At 41.2% G+C, this 22,671-nt stretch overlaps 1 protein-coding gene and 1 long non-coding RNA gene across 3 annotated transcripts; both read right to left on the bottom strand.

Moving 5' to 3' along the window:
* Positions 1–1,187: 1,187 nt before the first annotated feature.
* On the bottom strand, positions 1,188–18,729 carry LOC148901641 (uncharacterized). The gene is made up of 3 exons (XR_016117892.1): positions 18,586–18,729; positions 3,585–3,658; positions 1,188–2,609 (listed from the first exon to the last, which is right to left on the bottom strand). It is a non-coding gene; the product is annotated as an uncharacterized LOC148901641 (long non-coding RNA).
* Positions 18,730–20,555: 1,826 nt separating this feature from the next.
* Positions 20,556–22,671, bottom strand: her11 (hairy-related 11). Of its 2 annotated transcripts, XM_089017275.1 has the most exons (5): positions 22,618–22,671; positions 21,698–21,793; positions 21,520–21,613; positions 20,727–21,205; positions 20,556–20,666 (listed from the first exon to the last, which is right to left on the bottom strand). In XM_089017275.1, exons 1-5 carry the CDS (start codon positions 22,669–22,671, stop codon positions 20,556–20,558), a joined length of 834 nt encoding a protein of 277 aa, XP_088873401.1. The 2 variants fall into 2 exon arrangements, with proteins under 2 accessions (XP_088873401.1, XP_088873393.1); XM_089017267.1 differs by having other exon boundaries at positions 20,556–21,205.

Genomic DNA, 22,671 nt, shown 5'->3' with positions numbered 1-22,671 from the left:
GGGCTTTTTGAAGTATGCTCATTTCAGAGGTAAATGTCACTGTGTGTGTTTATGTGAATGACACCAGTTTAAGTGTGGCTTCATTTATTTGACATCAGCAGCCAGAGGTGTCCAGTACTGTGCGATCCATTCATCCTTTCCCCAACAACCGTCCTTCGTGCATTTACTGCCGCATTTCAGTGAGTTTTAGTTCTTCATATTTTCAAGGAAAGGATTCAAATTACCATATTTTCCGCTTTATAAGGTGCACCGGAGTACAAGACGCACCTCCAATGAATGGTGTATCTTCAAACTTTTTCCATATATAAGGCGCTCCAGACTATAAGACGCACCTTCAATGAATAAAAAAAGGTTTCCAAATATAATATATATACAAACATTGTCTAAATATAAGGTACATCACATTATAAGGCGCTACCGTGGAGGCTGGGGTTAAACACCACTTCATCTACAAATAGGAAATGGAGTCCGTGGTTGCTAAAAGTCGTTGCGGGACGTGTTATGGCTCAATATTACTCCACAAAAACGCGCATCTGCGTATAAGGTGCAGGGTCATCTTTTAAAGAAAATCAAGGCTTTTAGGTGCGCTTTATACACCGGAAAATACAGTACCTCCAAAACAAAGGCGGATATTCAAAAGCAGATCCTTGTGACTATGTTACACGATTTTGCATTTCAATTAGTAAATTGAGTCAATCATAAAAATCCACACATTGTGATCACTAAGCATGCTGAACATCAGAGTGGCTAACGTACTGTAAGTCAAGCCATGCAAATATTTTATCGATACCTGTGAGAAAATGCCAACCACAAACCTTCTGTTGGGAGCTTTGCTTGCCAGTCGGCGCCTTTTGAAGTCCTTACCAGATGACAGCTTGCGTTTCTCAGTTCAACTGTTTGTCACATGCACGCAATGCATCCTTTTCAAGCATAAAGTTTGCTGGATCGGTGTGGTTTGTAACGACACGGCAGTGACAAAGATATTTGTGTTCACAAAAACAACAACAACAATAATAATCATCATCATCGTCATCATCATTCTTCATCATTTTAAAGAAAACTATCAACAGCTAATCTTAGAAATGCATTTGCAGTGTGCTCATTCTGAGAACTAATTCAACATCGTTGTGTCAGTACAAGGCCATTAATAAACAACACATTTTGATGTTCTCGACAAATGCCTGGCTTTTATTGTACATTAAATGATTTCATTTAACGAAAAAAAAGTAGTTGAAGTAAACCGCGTTGGCTTGTTGTGACTGATTCATGACATAAACTGACAACATTTGAACTGCCATGTTGTAAACTCGCACATCTGCTGAACAAATCTGTGAGTGAATCCCTGTGGAGAAGTCGTGTCACCCCTTCTGCTGGCCCGTGTGTATGTGTGTGTGTGTCCACATTACACAGTCACAAATTAGGGCTTGACATTTGGGTGCCATAATTGCCCGGCGAAAAGCATGAGGCATCAATTAAGCTCTCAGCACTGTGACAGGTTATCCCTATCAGACATAATCACCTAGCTCAATGGCCCCGCCAGGACACGCATACACACATCCTCAATACGCATTCATCACCTTGTATTGTCTTCTTACTCCATGGCTATTTTTGATGATAAACTACACTTCATCGAATTGGCTGTTATCTTCAGTGATCTTAAGCCATGCAGGAGCAGAGTGTCGGCATGTCTCACAGTGCCATTGCGCTAATAACAGCGTAGCGCTCCCCCTTTGATTTCCCGACTCCGGTGCCGCCTGACAGTTTGTTCTCCCACAGGGCGTAGAGATCTTTGGGGTCAAGCAAAAGGTCAATTGGTTCATTTCCATAGCTTCCACATGAAACATTCCTCTCTGCTTTGGAAGCAATTCAATCAGCAGTGAAAACACTGGTTAGCAGGAATTACCCGCCACGACATTCTACAAAAGATGGATGGATTCCTATGAGAAACATCATGTGCGTCTGACGGGGCAGGGGAGATGATTCAGGTGACTTTCAGGCATTTTAAACAGGAGAGATGCCATACAGTCTGGTGTTTTCTCATGGATATATACATTTATATGTACACCCAACGTATAGTGGTTAGCACGTCAACTTCGTAGTCGTGTCGAAGTCCCGGATCAAAGATAATGGATGGATGGATGGATGGATGGATGCATGAGCACTATTTTTTTTTTTTTTACTTCTGTGATAAGAGGTGAAACAACTCATGCAGAGGAGTCCAGTTGTACTCAACTGCATTGCTTTGAGAAAAAAATGACATACAAGAAATCCAAAAGCAGCAAGTTGTTTATGTTGTTTGTTATGTATGAAAAGTTTCAAATGAATAATTTTCTAATTGAGTTGATTGATGATTTATTGATTGTTATTAATTATTTAATGGGATTTATATTGGTAATTGAAGCTAATCACGTGCATCCGTTGGTCAGGACCAAATACATGTAATCCCATTTTTGGTATTCCCACTCAAAATCGTTTTGACAGATCGTGTGTGGTTCGCGTTGAATGGCTTTTACGCATGATGCAATGCAGATGCGAAGTCCACTGAAGCATATTCAGTTTCTTTCTCATCCAGCAGCTGTTTGTCTGCTTTCGCTGCAGTGCTGTGGATCCTGAAGGAGAAACACATATTTGAAAGGAGTTATTGGTGAAACCATAAATTGAAAGATAAGACATGTGTTCTCTCAAGACTGCCAAACTAAGCAGGGCACTTGGTGGGAGAGTCCTTCCGACCAGTAAGCAGACAAGAGGCGCACACACTTTAACACCCGTGACGCTTTTAATCTATGTGGTTTTATTTTTTTAGTTTGCAAATTATCAGTCAAATCCGCTCCCGTTTCAGCCGTGCATCGGAGATGAGCTCATGAGCGTGTGATGTGAAACACTTCTCATGGATAGGCACCAGTGTGTTTTTGTCTGATCGGTTTGTGCCGGTTCAACAGGACGACAGAGGAGAACCGTTCTCTCACTGGCTGGACCGAACAGTGCTGGTAGAAATGTGCTTTGTCCCCCCTCATTCAGGTGGAAAATTGTGAAGCCATTTGTCATTGTGTGCCAAGACGCAGAGGTCGGTCAGTGGATTCCTTCATGACAAGCTCTTATGTTTTTCCACAGCCTCACCCTTTCACACCTGCACCTCCAGGTAAAATAACAAAACAAGGGGTGGGGTGGGGGGAGTAAGAGAAAAGAGGGCTTAGAGGTAGCGCCTTAAAGACAGGGCAGAGAGAAAGGATATGTGAGAAGAATTTGGCGTGAAATCCTGCACATCTATTGGCCATCGCACTTGAGCCCGCCGTACACGCACATGCAGCGCGGCTCACGGTGGCAGATGAACTGCTCCAATTTGGCCGCCATCCTAAACTGTGAATACTACCAATTATTCCTGCTTGTGGCTATATTGGCAAACTGTTGTTTGTTTTCCCCTCTTGGTCAAAACAGCAGCTGATGATTTGAGGCAATACACAGGACGTGCCATAAAACTCTCCCAATGCTTGATGAATTGCCCGGTCACAAGGAACAGGGTTTCAGTAGTTTTGATTAAGTGCAGTAGAAGTGTCAACCAGTAGAGGGCTTGTCAAAACGTTGACCTTTATGACTTTTCATCCCAGGTAAGCGTCTTCTGCAGCAGAACGTCCGGGGTCCAGTGCTATCCTTTCACGACCTGCAATGTATTCAGATTTTCTTTATTTTTATTTTCCATGGGAAAATTATTGAACTGAAACAACCCATTCTGTACATTGTAAATTGAGGTCTGTAAATCCCTTCGGTGTGATGTTCGAGTTGACTGACCTGAATGACCGTTTTTCTTATTAAGGTCGTTCACTTGTAATCAGGGTTTGAAATAATAGTTTACATTTAATTATTAAAATGGAGAGGAAATAGCCAGGCAAGTAGGAGTTGACATTTTTTTTCTGTTGAGGAGTTCCCACGATGTCAAGAGTCCAAATGGGTCCGATGGCTCAATGTGGACTAGATCATGTCAAGTCTGCAACAATGATAACATATAATAATAATAATAATAATAATAATAATAATAATAATAAAAGAAGAAGAAGAAGAAGAAGAAGAAGAAGAAGAAGAAGAAGAAGAAGAATACATTTCATTTTTCATCATTATACATGTTTACAAATTACAGTGGGGCCTCGATTTACGAACACCTTGCCTTACAAAATTTTCGGTTTAAGAACATTAAATTCATGAAAATTATGAATATATATATATATATAGTAAAGTCTCGTTATATCGATATCGGTTATATCGATAGTACCGCTTATTACGATACTATTTTCATTGCCCTTGCACATTTCTAGTCTTTTTATGTATACTTAGTACCGTTTAGTACGATACCCGGTTATTACGATAATCCGGTTATTACGGTGCTCCTTTTCATCCCCCGCCGGCCATTTTTGTTGTTTATATCGATAAATCCGTCGCTCCATTGGTCAACTTGGTCACGTGTCTTGTTACGTGAGCCGCCATCGGTCGCGCCATTGGTCGACTTGGTCACATGAGCCGCCATCAGTCGCGCTATTGGTCGACTTGGCCGTGTGACTTTGTCACGTGACACGCCATCGGTTGCGCCATTGGTCAACTTGGTCACGTGTCTTGGTTACGTGTCACGCCATCAGTCGCGCCATTGGTCGACTTGGTCAGGTGACTTGGTTACGTGCCCAGCACCCGTGTAGCAGAGCCATTTTCATTTTCAGACGCTAGCTCGTGTGTAGCAGACGAGATTGAAGTGTTTGTGTTAAAAGGTAAAAATGGGAGGCAGAAGAAGATTGATGACTTTTTTAAATTGTATACATAATACAGTAAGATGTAAGCGTTGCAGTTTCCCTGTTGTGTTATGTACATGCCCACTGTACTGTATATGAATGCAATCGTTTTTTGCAACAATGTTTCTTGTTTTGTCTGCTGAAGCGCGATGATTTTGAAAATTATTAACATTCCATACTGTGTATTAAAGGACAGCCGATGTCACTTTTATTCAAATGCAAATAAAAATGACTTCACGCCAAGACGTCTTGCATTGCTTGTGAATCCAAACAATGGCTTCAGATTCGGATAATATGCTTTCTTGTTACACATCCAGTTATGAATATGTTTCAAATACACTGTAGTTCTGAAGATTAAAGCATACATGTTTACAATCATTAAAGAATTATATGTGCCATTTTGAGGCAACATTGGGGGAACATCTCTCACCCAAAAAAAGGGAGCTAATGGCCAGCTCTGTTTCTTATATGGCGCTTGGCTGCCCTCTTTTGGCGGCTTTTGTTTAATGCAGTTCGGCGCAGGATCGGATATATCGATAGCCCCGGTTATATCGATATTTTTTCGGACTCCTTGAATATCGATATAACGAGACTTTACTATATATATATATATATATATATATATATATATATATATATATATATATATATATATATATATATAGAGAGAGAGAGAGAGAGAGAGAGAGAGAGAGAGAGAGAGAGAGAGAGAGAGAGAGAATAAGGTATATTGTTTGTCATTTTAAGGTTTTTATTTAGTTGAAAATTATATGGGAACGGATTATTGTCATTTGAATGGTTTCCTATTGGAAATTAATTTTTGGGATACACACTTTTCGCCTTACACACTGTCTGGGAACTAATTAAGTTCGTAAGCCAAGGCCCCACTGTATATTATAGAGATAGATTTGTTTTACTCTTATTTTTTTATTGATTGTGTTCATACTATTTCCTATCAGAATGGGTCTCTGAATGAAAACAAGGTGTGTTTCATCAGATCTGAATTCAAATTGCTGCATTCTGGGTGCAGGTATAAAACATGTTTTTTAAGCCTTTCCTTGCTGTGCCCACTGGCCCTTTTCAAGCTATTTTCAAGTACAGTAAAGTCTCGTTATATCGATATTCAAGGGAGTCCGAAAAAATATCGATATAACCGGGACTATCGATATATCCGACCCTGTTTGCATGTAATTTTCTCTGTGCGTGCATAGAAATAGTATCGATATATCCGATATCGATATAACGAAACTTTACTGTATGTTCATCCTCATTTTCAGCACTTTTTCAGCACAGATTTCCGGACGTTCAGAGACAGACGTAACTACAGTGGGCGGCCTATCATGTTACCAGGTTACAGGATTTCGTTATTGGTGCATGAACGGGTTAATGCACACTGCAGTCACTGTGGTCTTCGTGGTTTGAGTTTGTTTTTATGAATTCATTTGAGCTATTATTGTCATGCATTTGAGCTATTTACTGTCATTGTTGATTGTATTTCAGCATTGTTTGTCTGGCTCTGGCTTACTGGCTGCACCACAGATTGCCCCGTGGGGACAATAAAGTGCTCTTCAATCTTGAATCAAAGACTGTTCTAAAGTGTATTTCTATGCATGACATAGTTTAATTCGGAGCGATGTACAAACAACTGCCCTTTCATACTCAAGTGTTTGATTTGTCATTGTTTTCACCCACATTCAAAGTCCTGGTTGCAGCAGTGGATACAAATGTACTATCACTGTCGTTTTCAAGTCGATTTTAAAGTGTCTCAATCCCTCAATTTGTTTCTAATAGCTTTTGCTTTCATGGTCATTGTCCGTGTTTCTAATAAAGTTGAAACAAGGCTTTATCACAAAGTACATTGATCTGCCGCTGTCATATTGCAGGCCACTATGATTTACAGTTGAAATCATGTGCCTGTGATATGTGAACAAGTCCCAGCAAGTCCTAAGTGATCCATCCATATGGGCTTTCTAAAGCCACAGAGAGCCAAAGAAAAACACTTCTCTCAAGACCACTCTAAATCACTCTAAATTTAATATTCATTCTCTAATTGCACCATTTGCACATGTTGTGGATGTGAGTATAATGAATCATTGGGGTTTTTTTGGAGGCGGAAGGGGGGGGTGTTCAGGAGGACAAATGTAAAGTGAGATGTCCTCTGAACTGATTCTATTACATAAAAGCAAATAACACTCAGATGTGATGTTTGGGTCTTTTAGCAAAACAGTGAATATTATTTAGGACTTCAGATCCTCCTCCACACTAATAACTTTGAGTATTTCTGGAAGAAGGAAATCCCCTAGCCAGCAAAGATACGTCCCCTCTTCATCAGCACAGAAGCAACAAGCCGGATAGTTAAAAGCAGCCAATACTCAGACACCTCCTTGAAATCACATTATTAAAGGCTGTTGGCCTCATGCCTCAGCCAAAGAACATTTGTTCAATCACACCAAGCACCATCAGGCTTTCATGAACCAATGCAAGTGAGAGGTCCAAGTTGATGCTGCTCCCTTCACTGATTCCTAATTTTAATGTTGGCATTGAGGAAAAAAAGACATATCTGTCTATATTTTCTCACCGATTCTGTCCAAGTATGCTTATGTGGAGCAGAATCATAGTTGTCAATAATTCAATGACAGACTCTGCAAAAAAGCCAGCACATGACATGTTTAAAAATAGAATTATTATCCATTTATTTTTCCAGCATGTCCTTATTAGTTGCAGGGATGAGTTGGACCCAATCAAAGAGAATACGGCAAGAGTTCAACTCAACTGTAATTATAGAGCACCTTCAAAGCTGCATACAAGGTGGACATGGACGACTATCATATACAGTATAAGCAATAAAATAGCCACAACGATAGTAGAAAGCGGCAGGGAGTAAAACTAAGATCAGGTCTGAATCATGAGTCAAATTACAAAGAGTACAAGTGAGTTTTGCGACGCGTTTTAAAAATTGGCAGCGAGGGGGCTTGCCGAATGTTCAGTGGCAGGTCATTCCTGAGAGTGGGACCACCAACGGAAAAGGCTCGATCGCCTCTCAGCCTCCGTTTAATTTTTGACACATCTTATAGTGTCTGGTCAGCAGACCTGAGGCGTCGAGAAGGTGTGTAGAGGCGGGTGAGCTCGGAGAGGTACGGAGCGAGGCCATTTAAAGTTTTGAAGACAAATGATAAGATCTTGAAAAGAACTTGAAAATGTATAGGGAGCCAGTGAAGGCTTGCCAGAGTAGAAGTTATGTGCTCCCTCTTACGAGTACCAGTCAAGATGGGAGCAGCAGCATTCTGGATCGGCCGGAGATGCCTTAAGGAGGATTGGCTGACTCCACAGTAAAATAAAGAGTTGCAAGTTTAGGACGTCTTGACTGTCAAGCAGGTGTGGTAAGCACTACTCAACCATGCTACCATGCCTGTAATTCAGGGGTCGACCTATGGCTCGCAAGCCATATATGGCTCTTGTGATGATTGCATATGGCTCGCCGATAAAACTAAATACATATTCTCGTTTTTTCGCCGTTCATTTCCTGTTGGGACTGCAGTTGGCGGAAAGCGCAATTTCGATTGGATAACACTGACCTAGGTTGGCGGAGAGCGCAATTTTGATTGGATGATACTGGCCGTCATGTTGAAACAGGTAAACGCCCCTTTAAATGAGCCCGACGAGTACACTTCAGCTTGAATGCCCCGTAGCATTCGCCTTGGAGGAGAAAAAATGTTCTGATTCTAACTTGCAATGAAACAATTCCATCGATGAAACAGTCGAATGTCAGTGACATTTTAACAAGCCCCATGTTAACGTTAGCATCAATATACTTATGCGAGAAGTAGATTGCAGATAGAAAGTGTGGAAGCTTATGAGCCGTGTGCAGGCTAGCTAGCAGTAACTTCACCTATGGACCCCATCGTTTGGCTTGATATTTACCAATCACGAGGAACGGAATACCATTCATGTTAACGGTGAGTACTATCTGACATTTTGTTGAAAAGTGGCCGTGCGTGGCTCTCACAGAAAAACATTTCTAAATATTTTACTTTTATGGCTCTCTTAGTCAAAGAGGTTCTCGACCCCTGCTGTAATTGTACAACACAGTTGTGGCCAGTGAGTTTTGGACCTGAGCCTTCAGTAGTCTTAATTTACCTAATTTCCCTCCAAATAGAGTGGCATGTCATCATGGCCTTCAAAGTCTATCCTGAAGCCCCAAACAGTATTGTAAACATAAAAATATATTTACAGCCTAAATGAAGTGGAAATAATTAAATTCCAAAGGTCTTTTGTCTTCATTTCATAGCATGTGTCTTGGCTGACGGGTTCCAATTGTTTGTGGTCTTATTTATTTCTTTTTTTCATATTTCAGTTTGAATGTGTTGCCACACACATTATTTCGCCTCCAGTACCTCAAGTTCTTCTTTTAGCCAATGTGGGTATAAATTTACTTCCAGAAATCCATCCCACGGGGCTTGATACTTGATACTTCATCACTTGTGACGGTTTCAGATTAATTCACGATGGAGAATGATATCAGACTATAATTAAAAATTCACTTTCAAGGCATGTTAGATAACACTGCTCTTCATCCCCCCCCCAAAAAAAAGATACATACAGTACCTGAAATGAATCATAGTTATAAGTCACATTAATGGTCAAATGAATTTTGAAATGACTTATTCTGGTTTCTCTCTCTCTCTCTCTCTCTCATCCTCCTCCTCATTTTAAAAAGTATCCATCTGCTCACTTCCCAGCAGCTAATCACGGCAGAGATCTGGCAAAGAACAGACTCAATGGTCACAGGAAATGTCATTGTCAGGTTGTCTTGAGTTTCAACGGAACCTCCCAAATTCATTTCCCATGTCATGATCAGGAGGATCTCGATGTTGTCTGCTTCATTAGGCACAATTTGCTTTCATAAGACTGGACAGACCCTGACAAAAAGCAGGATTGAATGTTCTCGGGCAGATAAAAGTATAGTTTTCTGAAGAGTTTTTTTTTTATGTTGAATATGTTGAAGGCTGAACTGTTGATATCTAGAAATTCCAGTTGCATTGCTAAGCAAGCAATGCAACTTGAAGTTGATATATGTGGCGAGATTCAATGCTATGGACGGTTTGACTTCAGAATTATTCTTTTGGTATTTTTTAATTAATTGAGAAGAATAAAAATAGAAATATTCTGTTACAGATTATTAAAAAAAAGAAGCTAAAGGTTCACTGCAATTATAAACGCTGCCCATCTTACAAACATTCGAGTTGCAACAAACGGTACGTACGAACATTTTTGCCTGTACTGTATGTCGAAAAATGTTTGGACAGAGATGAAGTAAATTAGATGAATTGACTGCATACTGTGATTCACACACACACGCACACAGACACATTGGAGGTTTCAAGGGCTGCAATCAGCGCACGGCTATGCTGAAATGTTGCCAACGAGTTCAGGCCTCGATCCGCCGAGCTCGCTTACGATTGGCTGCGTAGAGTATGTGGGCAGGGATGAAATACCTGTTACCAGTTGACGCTCCAGGACCACACGATGCATAACCAAAAGTAATGGCGGCCCGATATTCGATAATTACGTGCCAGCAGCTTCAGTAATGGCTTAGTAGGTGTGAGTTTATGTGATGATTGTTAGAGCGTCTGTGTTCTACTACCCCATTCAGTGTTTGATTTGAACATACCTTCCATACAAAATATAGCACTGAAACAACTTACAACCAAATTCACCTTAGGAAGGAAGGCTCAGAACGTATCTCGTTCGCAAGGTGGAGAGCAAACTTGTAACCATTCTTGCTTCTGAATCAACCATGTTGAGTTTTTCATTCCTGTTTTTTTTACAATGACAATGTGTGCAAGTGATATTCCCAGTGAAATTAATTCCCAATTTAAACCAAAGCCACAAACCATTCAGCCATTATTCATGTTTAACGCATTTAATGTTTGAGTATTAAGGTATTAAGATAGATATGAGTATTTCTTCGCAATATTGTTTGGCTCGGGTGTTGCGCTATCCTTGGTATGTTTTTATTGGAGCCACATTTATCAGTGAGATGATCAGAGACCTCCTGCCAACAGGGCAGGTCGGCCTCACTGTGTTATGAAACCAGAATGTCGTTAAATTGCTAAAGGTGAATAAATGTACCTTGATTTTGGCAACGGGTATGGTGCACAGATTGTCGTAGACCAAATGACAAATCTGTGGAAATTTCCTTTAAAAAAGGAAGAATGCCGTCCATTGTTTTTGACAGCTGACGCCCACCTGCTTGGCAGGATCAAAGCACTTGTGTGTGCAAATGCAGGGGACTCATTTGAGCTGCTCCAAATGCCACATAGATGCTGAGCCACACATTCCCCCTGTCAGAACCAAACAAAGATAGTTTTCTGGGAGGCAAATTGCATGGCGTTTCCACAACAAGCATCGACGGTGGTGACCAATCACAATAGTCGTTCCAATCCCAGACCCTGAAGGTGGATGGGTGAGGATTTATGTTGTCATTGGTTGATGCTTTACAATAGGGTGTTCTACACGGCGTGGATTGTGTTTATTTTCATAAGGACCACCTCATTCCTTTGGTCTGACCCGGAGAGATGTGGTTTGTAATCATAACAACATTGATAGGGACTCGTTTAAATGTCTGCACGGCGGCAGACGTTACACATCCATTCAGCATGCGCTGTGTCAACAAGCACACTGTCATCCTGCAAAAAGTCAGCAAAAGAAATATGTGCATGCAGTGATAAACACACACACACACATCACACATGACAATAAAGCTGACTTTGACACACGCTCATGCAAACATACACTACTACCAAGGGCCCTTTCTTTAATTGTGTCTTTGTCTTTTTGTGTGGTGTCCATTCTCCTCTTTTTAAAATCTCAGCGGAATTTTGGATGCAGAAGGTTCAGCCAGAAAATAGAAGTGCCAAGTTCCCGAAGACAGGGAGTGGTGGCTGCTTCCTGCCTCATTGTATTTATTTCACTTAAAAAAAGCAACTCCAGTCCTGTGACGTCTCAAATGTTGCGGTCTATTCTAAGTCATTGGTTGATTCCACTTGATTTTCTCACGATTCATGATATTCATGATTAATGCGTTGTCTTGGTGATCTTAATAATAATAATACGTGTAATTTCTAAGTGCTTTGCAAAACTCTCAAGGACACTTTACAGTCACAGGATTTTCTTGTGCGGCTGAACAGCGGCAGCCATTTGCGCCAGCGTTCACTCTACCCGGAAGTAACATAGCAGCATAATCAGAATCACAATCAGAAATCCTTTAATATTTAATATTCCACAATGGGCAAATCTTATTTTACCAGTAGAGTTTTCGACAATTTACTTGGCAGACTTGCATGGCCTAAAATTTAATGCTGATGCTCTTGAGCCGTGTTACAAAATGTTATATATTTTATAACACAGCTATAGTACATGGGCGTGTGAGGGAGGGTGTACCTTGTGACTGGTTGCAGTCCAAGGTACATCCTTCCTCTCACCCACAGTAAGTTGGGAAAAACTCCAGCTCAACCGCTACGCACATGAGGACAAATCCTATTAAAATGGGTGAGAAGCCATCCAGAGGTGAAGAGGCTGAAAATATGCACACCTAACAGTCGAAAAGCCATCAGCAGGGCCAAACTTCACTTTTGAAAAAGGAGTAACGTGCCCACATTCTTTTCTCGATGCTGCCGTGTTGTTTGTAGGACAGATAAGAAAGAAGAAAAAAGCTGATGACAGGACACTTTCATGTTACATATCACGACATCCTATCAGAAGCATCGAGATGTGCCAGACAGAGTACCACCAGGTCCCGTAGCAGAACTTCATCTCTTTTATCACATCTCGCTGCCTTTGCTCCGCAGAGCAGATGAGAGCTTGGTGGTCTACACTGCTGTCCCGTGTTCTGAATGACAGATAAGTGGTGCTGCATTCAATGGGGGGCATCTGTCTTGTCAAAAACAAAAACAAACGCACACACATACAGAAGAAGAGAGTACATCTCTGATAAACTCCACGCACACACACACAGTCTCACGCAACACTTCTCAAGAGGAGATAGAGCACTCATCTTTCAAATGTTCTGCCACTTCAAAGATGAAACGTCGGGATGGTGGCAACAAGGATGAAGAGGACAGTGATTAGAAAGAAGGAATGAAAACCTGCACACACCAAATGTTTTGCAGGTCACATACACTTGCTTGAATGGGTTTTCCTGGCACCACGACTGCTTCTCACAAACATGAATGATGGCTTGCAAGAGACTGGCTCGGTCTCTGACACTGGCTGATTTCAAGATGACGACAAATAAGTCAAAGTGTCAAAGATATTAGAAATTTTGCTCCCTGGAATAGTTTTACAAGAAATCTGCCACAGTCATGTTGTTGGATTGGATTGGATTAGCCTTGGTTAGTCTCGCAGTGGAGAAATGTACATTTTACAGCAACAAAGTGATCAAAGGAACGGAAGAAGTAGAAAAACAAAATAGAGGACGGCAAAGGCACTCTCGCGGCGCCATCTTGAAGTCAAAAACATCAAAAAAGAACTCAATAAATAATGAGACACAAAAGACACAGACAGTTCATCAATCTTGAGCATTTTCTGCACCCTCTTTGTTGTATGAAGCAGGTCTAGATGAAAGGGGAGAGGATTAAAGCATCCTTTTCGCCAGTGGATCAGGGACGACAGTGTGAAATGTGCACGCCTGCTACAAGCTAAATATTGAAAGTAAACACTAAGCAGTAGCATAGACGAGGAGATTGTCTCACCTCTCCTGTCCCGTGTAAATCCGCTTCAATTCCAAGCCTTCATTTCGTTTCCTCTTACTTTCATCACGTTGCTACAGTGAAATGTAACTGTCTCCAGTGTGAGACTAATAAAGGTTTATGTAATCTAATCGAATCTAACCTCAATCAACGGACCAAGGCGCAGCTCGTACGTACACTTATGTCTTTCCAGCTCAATAAAGGTTGAAAGTATTTGGAAGTGACGGGATGTCATTTCCTTTTTTACTGTCGCTCCTTTTCAAGGCTCGTTCCTGCGTGCATGCAGGTGTTACGGTGGGAAACCCCAGCTAGTCCAGACTCAGCTCATCTGCAGCAGTGATGACAGGTGGCCGCTTTTGACACAGCAATAAAAAAAAGCGCATCTATTTTTCCGTGCTTGTAACGCCTGCTCTCAAATTCCGCAAATAGCTTCAATTGCAGGCTTGTCATTCTTTGCTTCGTCTCTGGAGCGTGGGGTGGTATATTTTGGAGCATTGCGCGCAATAGTACCTGTCATCTTTGATCATATCATGTTCTTCTGCACTGTTAAATATAGTGCTGTTGTAATCGGAACCACACGTTAAAGAAAAAAAAACATACATTTTAAATTAGACTAATTTTAGACTAGGTGTGAGCTGCAATATTCAAAAATCGCATGCCGCTGCGGCAGTCACGGTGCAAGAGATAAGGAAAGACTGCTCTATTTGTCAGGGCAATGGGGCCCCTTAAGGCCCTGGAGAATCTGATGGCCAGAGTCTCTTTTTTCTTGTGCACTCTGACATTTTCTCAGCAGTATGAGGTTACATGCGAGGAAAGGGACATCGGCATCACTAAGCCTCCATTTTTTGCAAACACTGTCTCGTTTCTTGTGACATCCGGGCGGGCAGACGTTCCCATCAGGCCGCCCTGCAAATGAAGTTGTTTCTAAATGAGAACGGACAGAAGCCGGTATTTTTAGATGACCTGTGAATCGCTCACTATTTTTATCGGCCGCCTCGGTTTGGACCACTGACCTGTGGCCCGTAGGTTCTTACTGAATTCTGGAGGAGGGCAAAGTGCACAAAGTGTAGTCAAGTCGCTGCCCTGGATTGCAAACGTTTCAGGGTGAGTGCTTGCAACCTGCAGTGGCTGCAGGCTAGCAGGGTCACAGCCCACCCATAGGGGGGCGGGGGGGGGGGGCAGGGTCACAGAGGCTGAGGAGGAAGTACTTTGCCAAAATGAACAGATCCAAAACCTAAACACTCTCTCACAGAAAAGATTTGATGAAGAAAAAGGATGACTATGGACACTCGCTTAAAATGATACATCATCATGAACTTTAAAAAGTATCCATCCAAGTGTTCATTGCAATATTCCTTCCAGAGGAAAACGTGACAGAATCTCTGAAAAAGCAAGCAATGTTTATCCTCCTCTGAAAAAATGACTCTTGCAAAATGCGCAGGGCAAAAGACCAACCATCGCACCGATACGATAGAAGAACCCGATAGTGAAGCGCACCGATGCGTGAATCGAGAGCGCCATATGTCAAATGTTATTGTCCAAAGCAAACCTTATCTTATTCCATTCCCTCCTGTTTAGATCAGGTTACTTCCTGTCTATTTGAAGTGTGCTGCAGTCAAGTTCCTTGGCTTTAAATTGGACTCGTGGTTGTTGTACTTTAGAAAAAGAATCCATCAGAGAGATGTGGACCACTCTGATATGTCACACACATTAATTATCGTTATACGTGCATAAATATGTTGACACGTTAATGATACTTCCAATTTGAGTGTGGACTCACAAGTGCCACAATTTAGGTGTCTCGCCAGCGCAGCTGTTTTCAAAATTTTTGGAACGGAACAAACAGTCATACAAACAATACAAAACGAAAAGACTCGCAACCTAATAGGTGCCAATTTACGTCAAGAGCAGGCAGGGATTGGCAAATTCAACAATTGAGAGGGACCACAATTTCTCATCAGCGCTACTCGAGGCCATGTAGCACCAGGCACGTCCTAATCAGGTAAAATATCATTTCAACCTACAGTGGACAGCTTATGTTATCGGCTTACAGGGTGCGTGAAATTGTTAAAATGGCCCAATTTCCATCCACCCTGTCATTCAAATTTCCCAAATGATGAAGCCCAACTCCCCCACTTGCATGATGCCGATGGTGCAGTCTACCATCTAGTGGGGAATGTTGGTATTACAACTTAAAATTGGTCTGCTTGTATCCTTTTTTACTTTCAATACAACTAATCAAGCGTCCACTCTGAATTTGGCCGTCTCCACATTTGACCTGCAGTCTGCCAGTTGTCCATTGCTAGTTGAGACGGTCACAGAACTGCCGTTGTTTCTGAAGTGTGCTCACTCGACTCTTTAGATGCACATAGAATAGGTAGCGTTATGTTTTAATCAGGTAATTTATTTCAATTCAAAATGATGTGCTTTATTATTATTTTCGACAATATTGTGTTAGTGTTGTTTTGTAAAAAAATAGTTAACAACAAAATGGCTGTGTTTTGGGGGGGAGTTGGAACATATCAATAGTATTGCCCTTGATTTAAATTGAGAATATTAATTTTACATATGATTCAATGCAACATTGTCCTGGTATCTTCAAGTGTTCTGAAACTTTAGAATTTACAATTTAGAACATTACATTGAGAACAATACATTGTGATGATTCCAGATTTGGGGTGAGGCTCCCTTGAGAAGACACATCTGTCCGGCCCCTCGGCCACGGTCTGCTGTTGAGTTGTTGGTTTGGTGCTGAGATATCTGCAGTGGCCCTTTCCCGGTTTCTCTCTGGCCCGTTACTGGCGGACTGGAACTATGTCCAGCTGTCTCGTCATTCTGTCAGCGCCACTGTTTCTCTCAATGTCAGATTAAAAACGGCAAAGGGGCCGCCGTGAAAAGTGGTCCGCCCCTTCTCTCAGGATCTATGCTTCAGTCTCCAGGTAATTTGCTACAGTCTAGTATCCTTTCACTATTTGCTTCAAAGTAGGCAGGCTGAGAGAGAGAGAGAGAGAGAGAGAGAGAGAGAGAGAGAGAGAGAGAGAGAGAGAGAGAGAGAGAGAGAGAGAGAGAGAGAGAGAGAGAGAGAGAGAGAGAGAGAGAGAGAGAGAGAGAGAAATGAAAGGGAGGGAGGGAAAGGGATATTTTTTTGCTTTGCTTATTGACAAATCTACATTCTTGAGCATTGACACACGATCTGAGTGCGGTCCTCATCTGCCGGTGCACCAGTGCTCAGGTTGTATGTCTGCTTAAAAAGACAATGGATAAAAATCCTTAAGGGCTCATTTCATTGGTCATTTTGACAAATGTAATTATGAGGGTCACACGTGATATTGTCACATTTCGGTTTGAGGCCAACGGGTGGAACTGTAGGTCCCTGACTGTAGATGCACAGGTGTTGGTTGTTTTAATCAGTGGCAGCTCAGCGTTAGGTCATTGTTTGTTTCACCCTGTCAGGTTTGTTTCATCTTGTCGTGTTTTACTCATGGTTTTCTTTGCTACTTTGGACCTTTTCGTTCTGATGACTTTGTTGTTTGAGATTTTGTTCCTCCTGACTTTATTTAACACAATTTGTCAAATACGCCCTGCTCCCCCGTCCTGTCTGCTTTTTGGGGTGCACCACAACCACCTTGGAAATTGTGACAGATATTAGAAGGCTATGATATCACTCATTAATTATTTTAGCAACCACAAGAAAAATATTTTTGATGACAAAGTTGTCACACTGCAGTCTGTTCCGCAGATCAGGTAAAACACTTTTATTCTAGAAAATGTCCACTTTTTTTTCAAATGGCAAGAAAGCTAGGTCTACCTTCTGTGTAATATTATCTTCTGCTTTTGGACTAGCTTTAAACTGTTTAAGAGCTGTGGGATGAAAATGCAAAACCCCACGGGAGTGTTTTGCTTTTTGAGTGTAAATGTAATATCTGATGTACCATAAGAAAACATATTTGTGTGGGGAGGGGGATTAGCCTGCTGATTTTTTTCCCATTCACTTGGTTGAATGATTGTGTCATTTTTTGTGCACTTTTGAGTTGTATTTTCAGCATTGTCCTTGTCTTGTATCAACAGAGCCAGAAAAATAACACAATTAAACCTACAAAATACAACAAAATACAAGACAAACACAGATCCCCGAAAAAACAACGGAAGCACGCAGATGTACACTATTTTGTTGCCTGCCATCACTGCACGTCACTGTTTGTATTTGTATAATGCACACGCGATTGAATTCTCACATCTTCAGCATGCACCAACGCATCTCAAGTTTTCTCCCAATCAGGAATGCTGAGGCACATTCACGGCAAACAAAACGGCGATTAGAGGCGGAAACAGGATCGGCTCTAATCAGTGTCAGGAGAAAATGCCAGGGAGTTTTTCCACCATTGTCAGGTCACTCTTTTCCCCTTTTTCCTATTAATTATGTGTGTCGTGCGGTGGAAAGCATCCTTCACAGTGTGGGCAGCCTTCTCCGCTTTCATACGCTCAAAACATGTGATGAGGCGCAGTGAAGAGTCGAGCTGCTCAATGATGTGTATGCCCTCTCATTTGGCTGACAAAGAACAATGGCCGCCTCATAACTAATGGGACTCAAACAGAGGAGCTTCTTCGAAGCAAAGGGAGGTGGGGGGGCGAACCATTATCCAATGTACATGTTCTATCATGTGATTAATTCTCCCTTTTCCCAGTTTAGACCCTCTAGTCCAGTGATAAACGAAAACAAGTTTGTTCTCGAAATCATAATCTGATAAGTGTGTTAGGAGCATTTACATTCTGGTGGGAATTAAAAGGACATAAGAATCATGATCTGTGATGATGAGTACCCACGTTAGTACCCACAAAGTCAGTCAGGTTAGGCTCAAGCATACAGACTGTGCTTCTATTCCAAACACAGGACCCAGGTCTTTGTACTGATGGTTAATTATTTAATGTGCATGCTGAATCACCAACGACACAACTACCACCGTAGAACTACAAACAAGTATAAAAATATAGCTATTATTTACACATAAACATTTTGACTTTACAACAATGAAATGAAACTTATGCAATAAAATCATACAAACCACTTTGCCCGCTTTCTGTCCAAAATAGAAGTTTTGGTCTTTGTCCTTAAGTCTTTTCCTTGCTAAACAGTACAGCGATAAAGCATGTCCATTCTCGCCGTCTTCTCAGTAAAATGAAACTTAAATAACGAAGCGCAAAACCTGCACCGGAAGCGACAACAACCCAACGTAATGTCAAGAAAATAAAGCACCGCCATCTGCGGGTCAACTACGGGACAGCAGTTATAAACAAATCCATCAGCTGCATTGACACTCACACTATCATGTTGAGGAAAAGTACTGCCGACGATCACTGGGTCGGTGACTGAATGGCTGAGAAGCGAAGTCAAGTTGGAACCCGACGCTTTAAGTGAGTTAATGCTGCTCTCTGCTGGTTAAAAAGGGTGTGTGACCATTTTTTTTTCCTGAAAGCTCTTTTGGGGCGCATGAATCCAATCAGCTCTCTGGAACATTTTCTCAGTAAGATTTCAATAGTAACAATAATAATTCCAATCGTTTGTTCCTATTATATAACACTACTACTACTACTACTACTACTACTACTACTACTACTACTACTACTTATAATAATAATAATAATAATAATAATAATAATAATAATAATACATTTTATTTTCAAGCGCCTTTCAAAGCTCTCAAGGACACTTTACCGTCACAGACAAGCATAGAAAAAAACAGATACAATGATAAGTAAAATACAAATATAAATAGAAACAAGAGATGAATCTACACAGAAAATGCGATTTTAAATAGACAGGTTTTGAGATTGGATTTGAAGGTGGGAAGAGAATCAATGTTACAAAAGTACTACTACTACGGCTAATGCAGCTACTACTACTACGACTTGTACTGGTACTACTATAAAAACTACAAATGATCATCATCATCATTAGCATCATAATACTTATAGTAATATAGTATGGAGTGTCAAATACTGTATATGACCAAATATTATTTGTTTTATTGTTGTTTTTGACTTGAAGATGGCACCGTGAGAGTGGCTGCCTTTACAGCAGCTCTGTATTTTGTTTTTCTACTTCTTACTTTCCTTTCCTCTTACTTTCATCACTTTGCTGCTATGTTTTCTCCACTACCAGACTAATAAAGGCTAATCCGATCCAACCCAATACCATAAAACTGTGATTATTATTCAACTGTTTTTATAGTCATTTGAGAAAATACATTTTACAGTATGAATATTTTGTGAATAGTTACAAACAAGTAGATTATTATTTGGAATCTACCTTGCTCCAAAAAGCCACATTGCACAAATGGAGAACTTGGAAAAGAGGATAATTTTGCCAGGAAGCCATCTGAAGGAAATACCCAATACAACATTAAAAATACAACAAATTGAAAGTCTCTCACCCCTCATTTTAAGTCAATGTTAATGATTTAATAATACAAGACTCAGCAAAAATTCCATGCATGTAATTCATGAATTCCATAGTGTAAACATCGACTGACCAAAAAAACATAAGGACTCATCCTACTTTTGTTTAAAAAAAGCATCAAAACATCTGGGTAATCCAATGTTTTTTGTTTGTTTTTTTTGCAAATGTGTGATGGGGTGATTTCAGTATTTTTGTCTGTAATGGTTATTTTTATCTAAAGAGTTTATATCTGATTTAAGTTTTTCTTGTCAAAGTTATTTTGCATTGCCATACATTTGAGTTGCCATACAATTTTAACTGTTGTTTCTGTGTATAAAATAATACTTATTTTTGAGGAGGAGGGGTTAAAATCTGGTTGACTTTTGAGCATTTTTAAATTTTCTGGTGAGGTTGATTGCAGCTCTTAAAAAATATTTACGAATAGCCATATTCACAGAATACCTTTATCACACCATTATCACAAAAGAACAAAAACAAACCAATTTATTTACAAGGGAATTCCAAAATAGTCGTCATTTCATCGTGTATTTACACTGTCCATTTACAGGCATACCGGGGCTCAAGTCACTCATCACTTCAGAACCAGGGTCTCCATGTGAATGACGATGACTTCTGTGACTGGGTGGGGAGCTGAGGGGACCTCGAGGTGGCAACTGAGGGATAGTGGAAAGCCGTTGGGCCTGATTTCTGAGTCAACGTGGGCGAGGATGAAGAGGAGGAGGAGAAGGAGGAGGAAGTCACGTGGGCAGGAAGAGCGTGAAGGGGGTGTGGGAGGGAGGAAAAAGAGGTGTTGGCCGACAGAGGTGACAGGCTGGGGGAAAAGGAGAAGTGACAGGCAAATGACGGGAAAGGGGGAGAGGAGGAAGAAAATGTGGAGAACCAAGGGGAGGTGGGAGGAGAGTGGAGAGGAGTGGAGCAACCATGAGCCTGAGGCGGGGAATGCGAGAGGAGCACGGCGTTGTGGGAATCTTGAATCTCAGATGTGCAAATGACCTCCGCTGTCGCCGCATCCGTCGGTGTCGTGCGGGAATTGAACAAAGGTTGCTGTTCGAATCGATGCTTCTCCACGTGTTGCTTCAGACTCTCCATCAAGCCGGCTCGCTGCAACGCCGGCATCTTATGCATATAGCTGGCCATTTGCCACACACACTGCCGAAAACCTGCACCCTCAACGGTAAAGCAAGGAGGGCCACTCGGCTCGAAACTTACCACACCACTGGGAGCATCTGGTGGATACAGGGGGAGCGGTTCCCTCATTAGGTGTTGCAAAGGTTAACATGAACATGACTAGATCAGTGATTCCCAACCAATGCTTCTTGTAAATGATCACCCTTCTTTACTTGTGACATATAGTGACAGGCAGAACAATGAAATGCTCTTCCACTACGTAGCGCAAGGTATTTCACGAAACTATTTATCCACTTGTCTCTCTCTCTTTATCTCAATTTTGCTTGGTGGTGCGCCATAAGAATTTTCCATTTCAGCTCAATGGAGGTTGGGAAACACTGGCCTAGCGGATATAGCACGTCGTGTGACTAACCATTGCTCATTTTCTTGCCATCTGTCCACTTGTGAAGATATTCCACAGTCAAGTCCAAAATTTCTGCTTTCTCAATTTTGGGATTCTGCAAACGCTGTTGGTGATATTGTTTTCAATACAGTTCCTACCAATAAATGCTATCTGCTTACATTTTATTTTTAGAATAATGACAACTCACCGGATCCGCAGTATTAGTCAACAACAAGCTTCTGAGCTCTGCAAGGCTTTTGTTTATCCGATCTCTTCTCTTCTTTTCCACAGCCGGTTTGAGAATCTATTGATAAGTATTAACAGCAACGTGAGTAGATGCTGCAAGTTTTGGCTTTGCCAAATGGACAAATAATGCAACAGCATGATTTTAATCTGTAAAGCCCTTTCAGTCACAATTTCTGTGAAAAGCGCTCTCTAGGTTTGACTGCTTGATGAATTGATGGATTGATTTATTGAGTGATTCACCTGCTTGAGACGCAGGTGAATTAACTCCCTGTGGGGCTACGCTCAAAAGCATGAGGATGTTCATAAACATTAGAGAGAGACGTGACTCAAAAATGAAAATGTCGTGTACCGTACCTGTGTGAGGAGTAGTCAAGCAAAGTGACTTGTGTTGATAGGAAGGGGAGCAACCCCACCCTCCGAGATCAAATTCTGCTTGGGGCCCTGTAAAGGCCTGGGCCAGCACTGAATCCAATCGTATTCAATAGGAGTCCTCGCAACCATGACAATGCTTGTCTTGGCTTTACCTTGTCAAGTATGAATTCAAATGTATTTTTTATTATTTGACTTTTTCGTTGACCTTTTGGGACATGTGGGTGTTTGGTTGTCTTTTTGGCATTCCTTGAATCGAATAATATACAAAAAATAGCCATACACCTATTTCATAACACATATTATTTAGTCCTCTCATATAGCTGGTTGGTCCATGCAAGCATTGCTTAGATGGGGTGTTGTATTGATTTGAATAGTTGATCTGTTGAAGGGTAATAACATAATACGTTTCAAACAGGCCCAATCTCGCCCACCAACTGCATCAGCATCCCGATATTCGAGCTACTTTCGAAGTAAATCGCATTTGAGCAAATGATCACGCGTCAGTCTCACCCTTTTTCTACTCTTGCTATCCTCCTCGAGCGTTTTTGCAAAGTTCCTTGTCAT

This window comes from Hippocampus bargibanti, linkage group LG02, assembly GCF_051943395.1.
Source record: "Hippocampus bargibanti isolate YZ-2025 linkage group LG02, ASM5194339v1, whole genome shotgun sequence".
In the NCBI taxonomy this organism is placed as follows: Eukaryota; Metazoa; Chordata; class Actinopteri; order Syngnathiformes; family Syngnathidae; genus Hippocampus; species Hippocampus bargibanti.
Note: the sequence above shows the minus strand (reverse complement) of the source record. Positions and strands in the feature narration are given on the sequence as shown.

What these genes read in the sequence shown, in the direction of transcription:
- her11 (XM_089017267.1), bottom strand. Translation starts at nt 22,671, where the DNA reads ATGACAAGGAACTTTGCAAAAACGCTCGAGGAGGATAGCAAGAGTAGA. An exon ending in ATAGCAAGAGTAGAAAAAGG is followed by an intron (nt 21,794 to 22,617) that starts GTGAGACTGACG and finishes ACTTATCAATAG; the next exon opens with ATTCTCAAACCGGCTGTGGA. An exon ending in TGACTAATACTGCGGATCCG is followed by an intron (nt 21,614 to 21,697) that starts GTGAGTTGTCAT and finishes TATCACCAACAG; the next exon opens with CGTTTGCAGAATCCCAAAAT.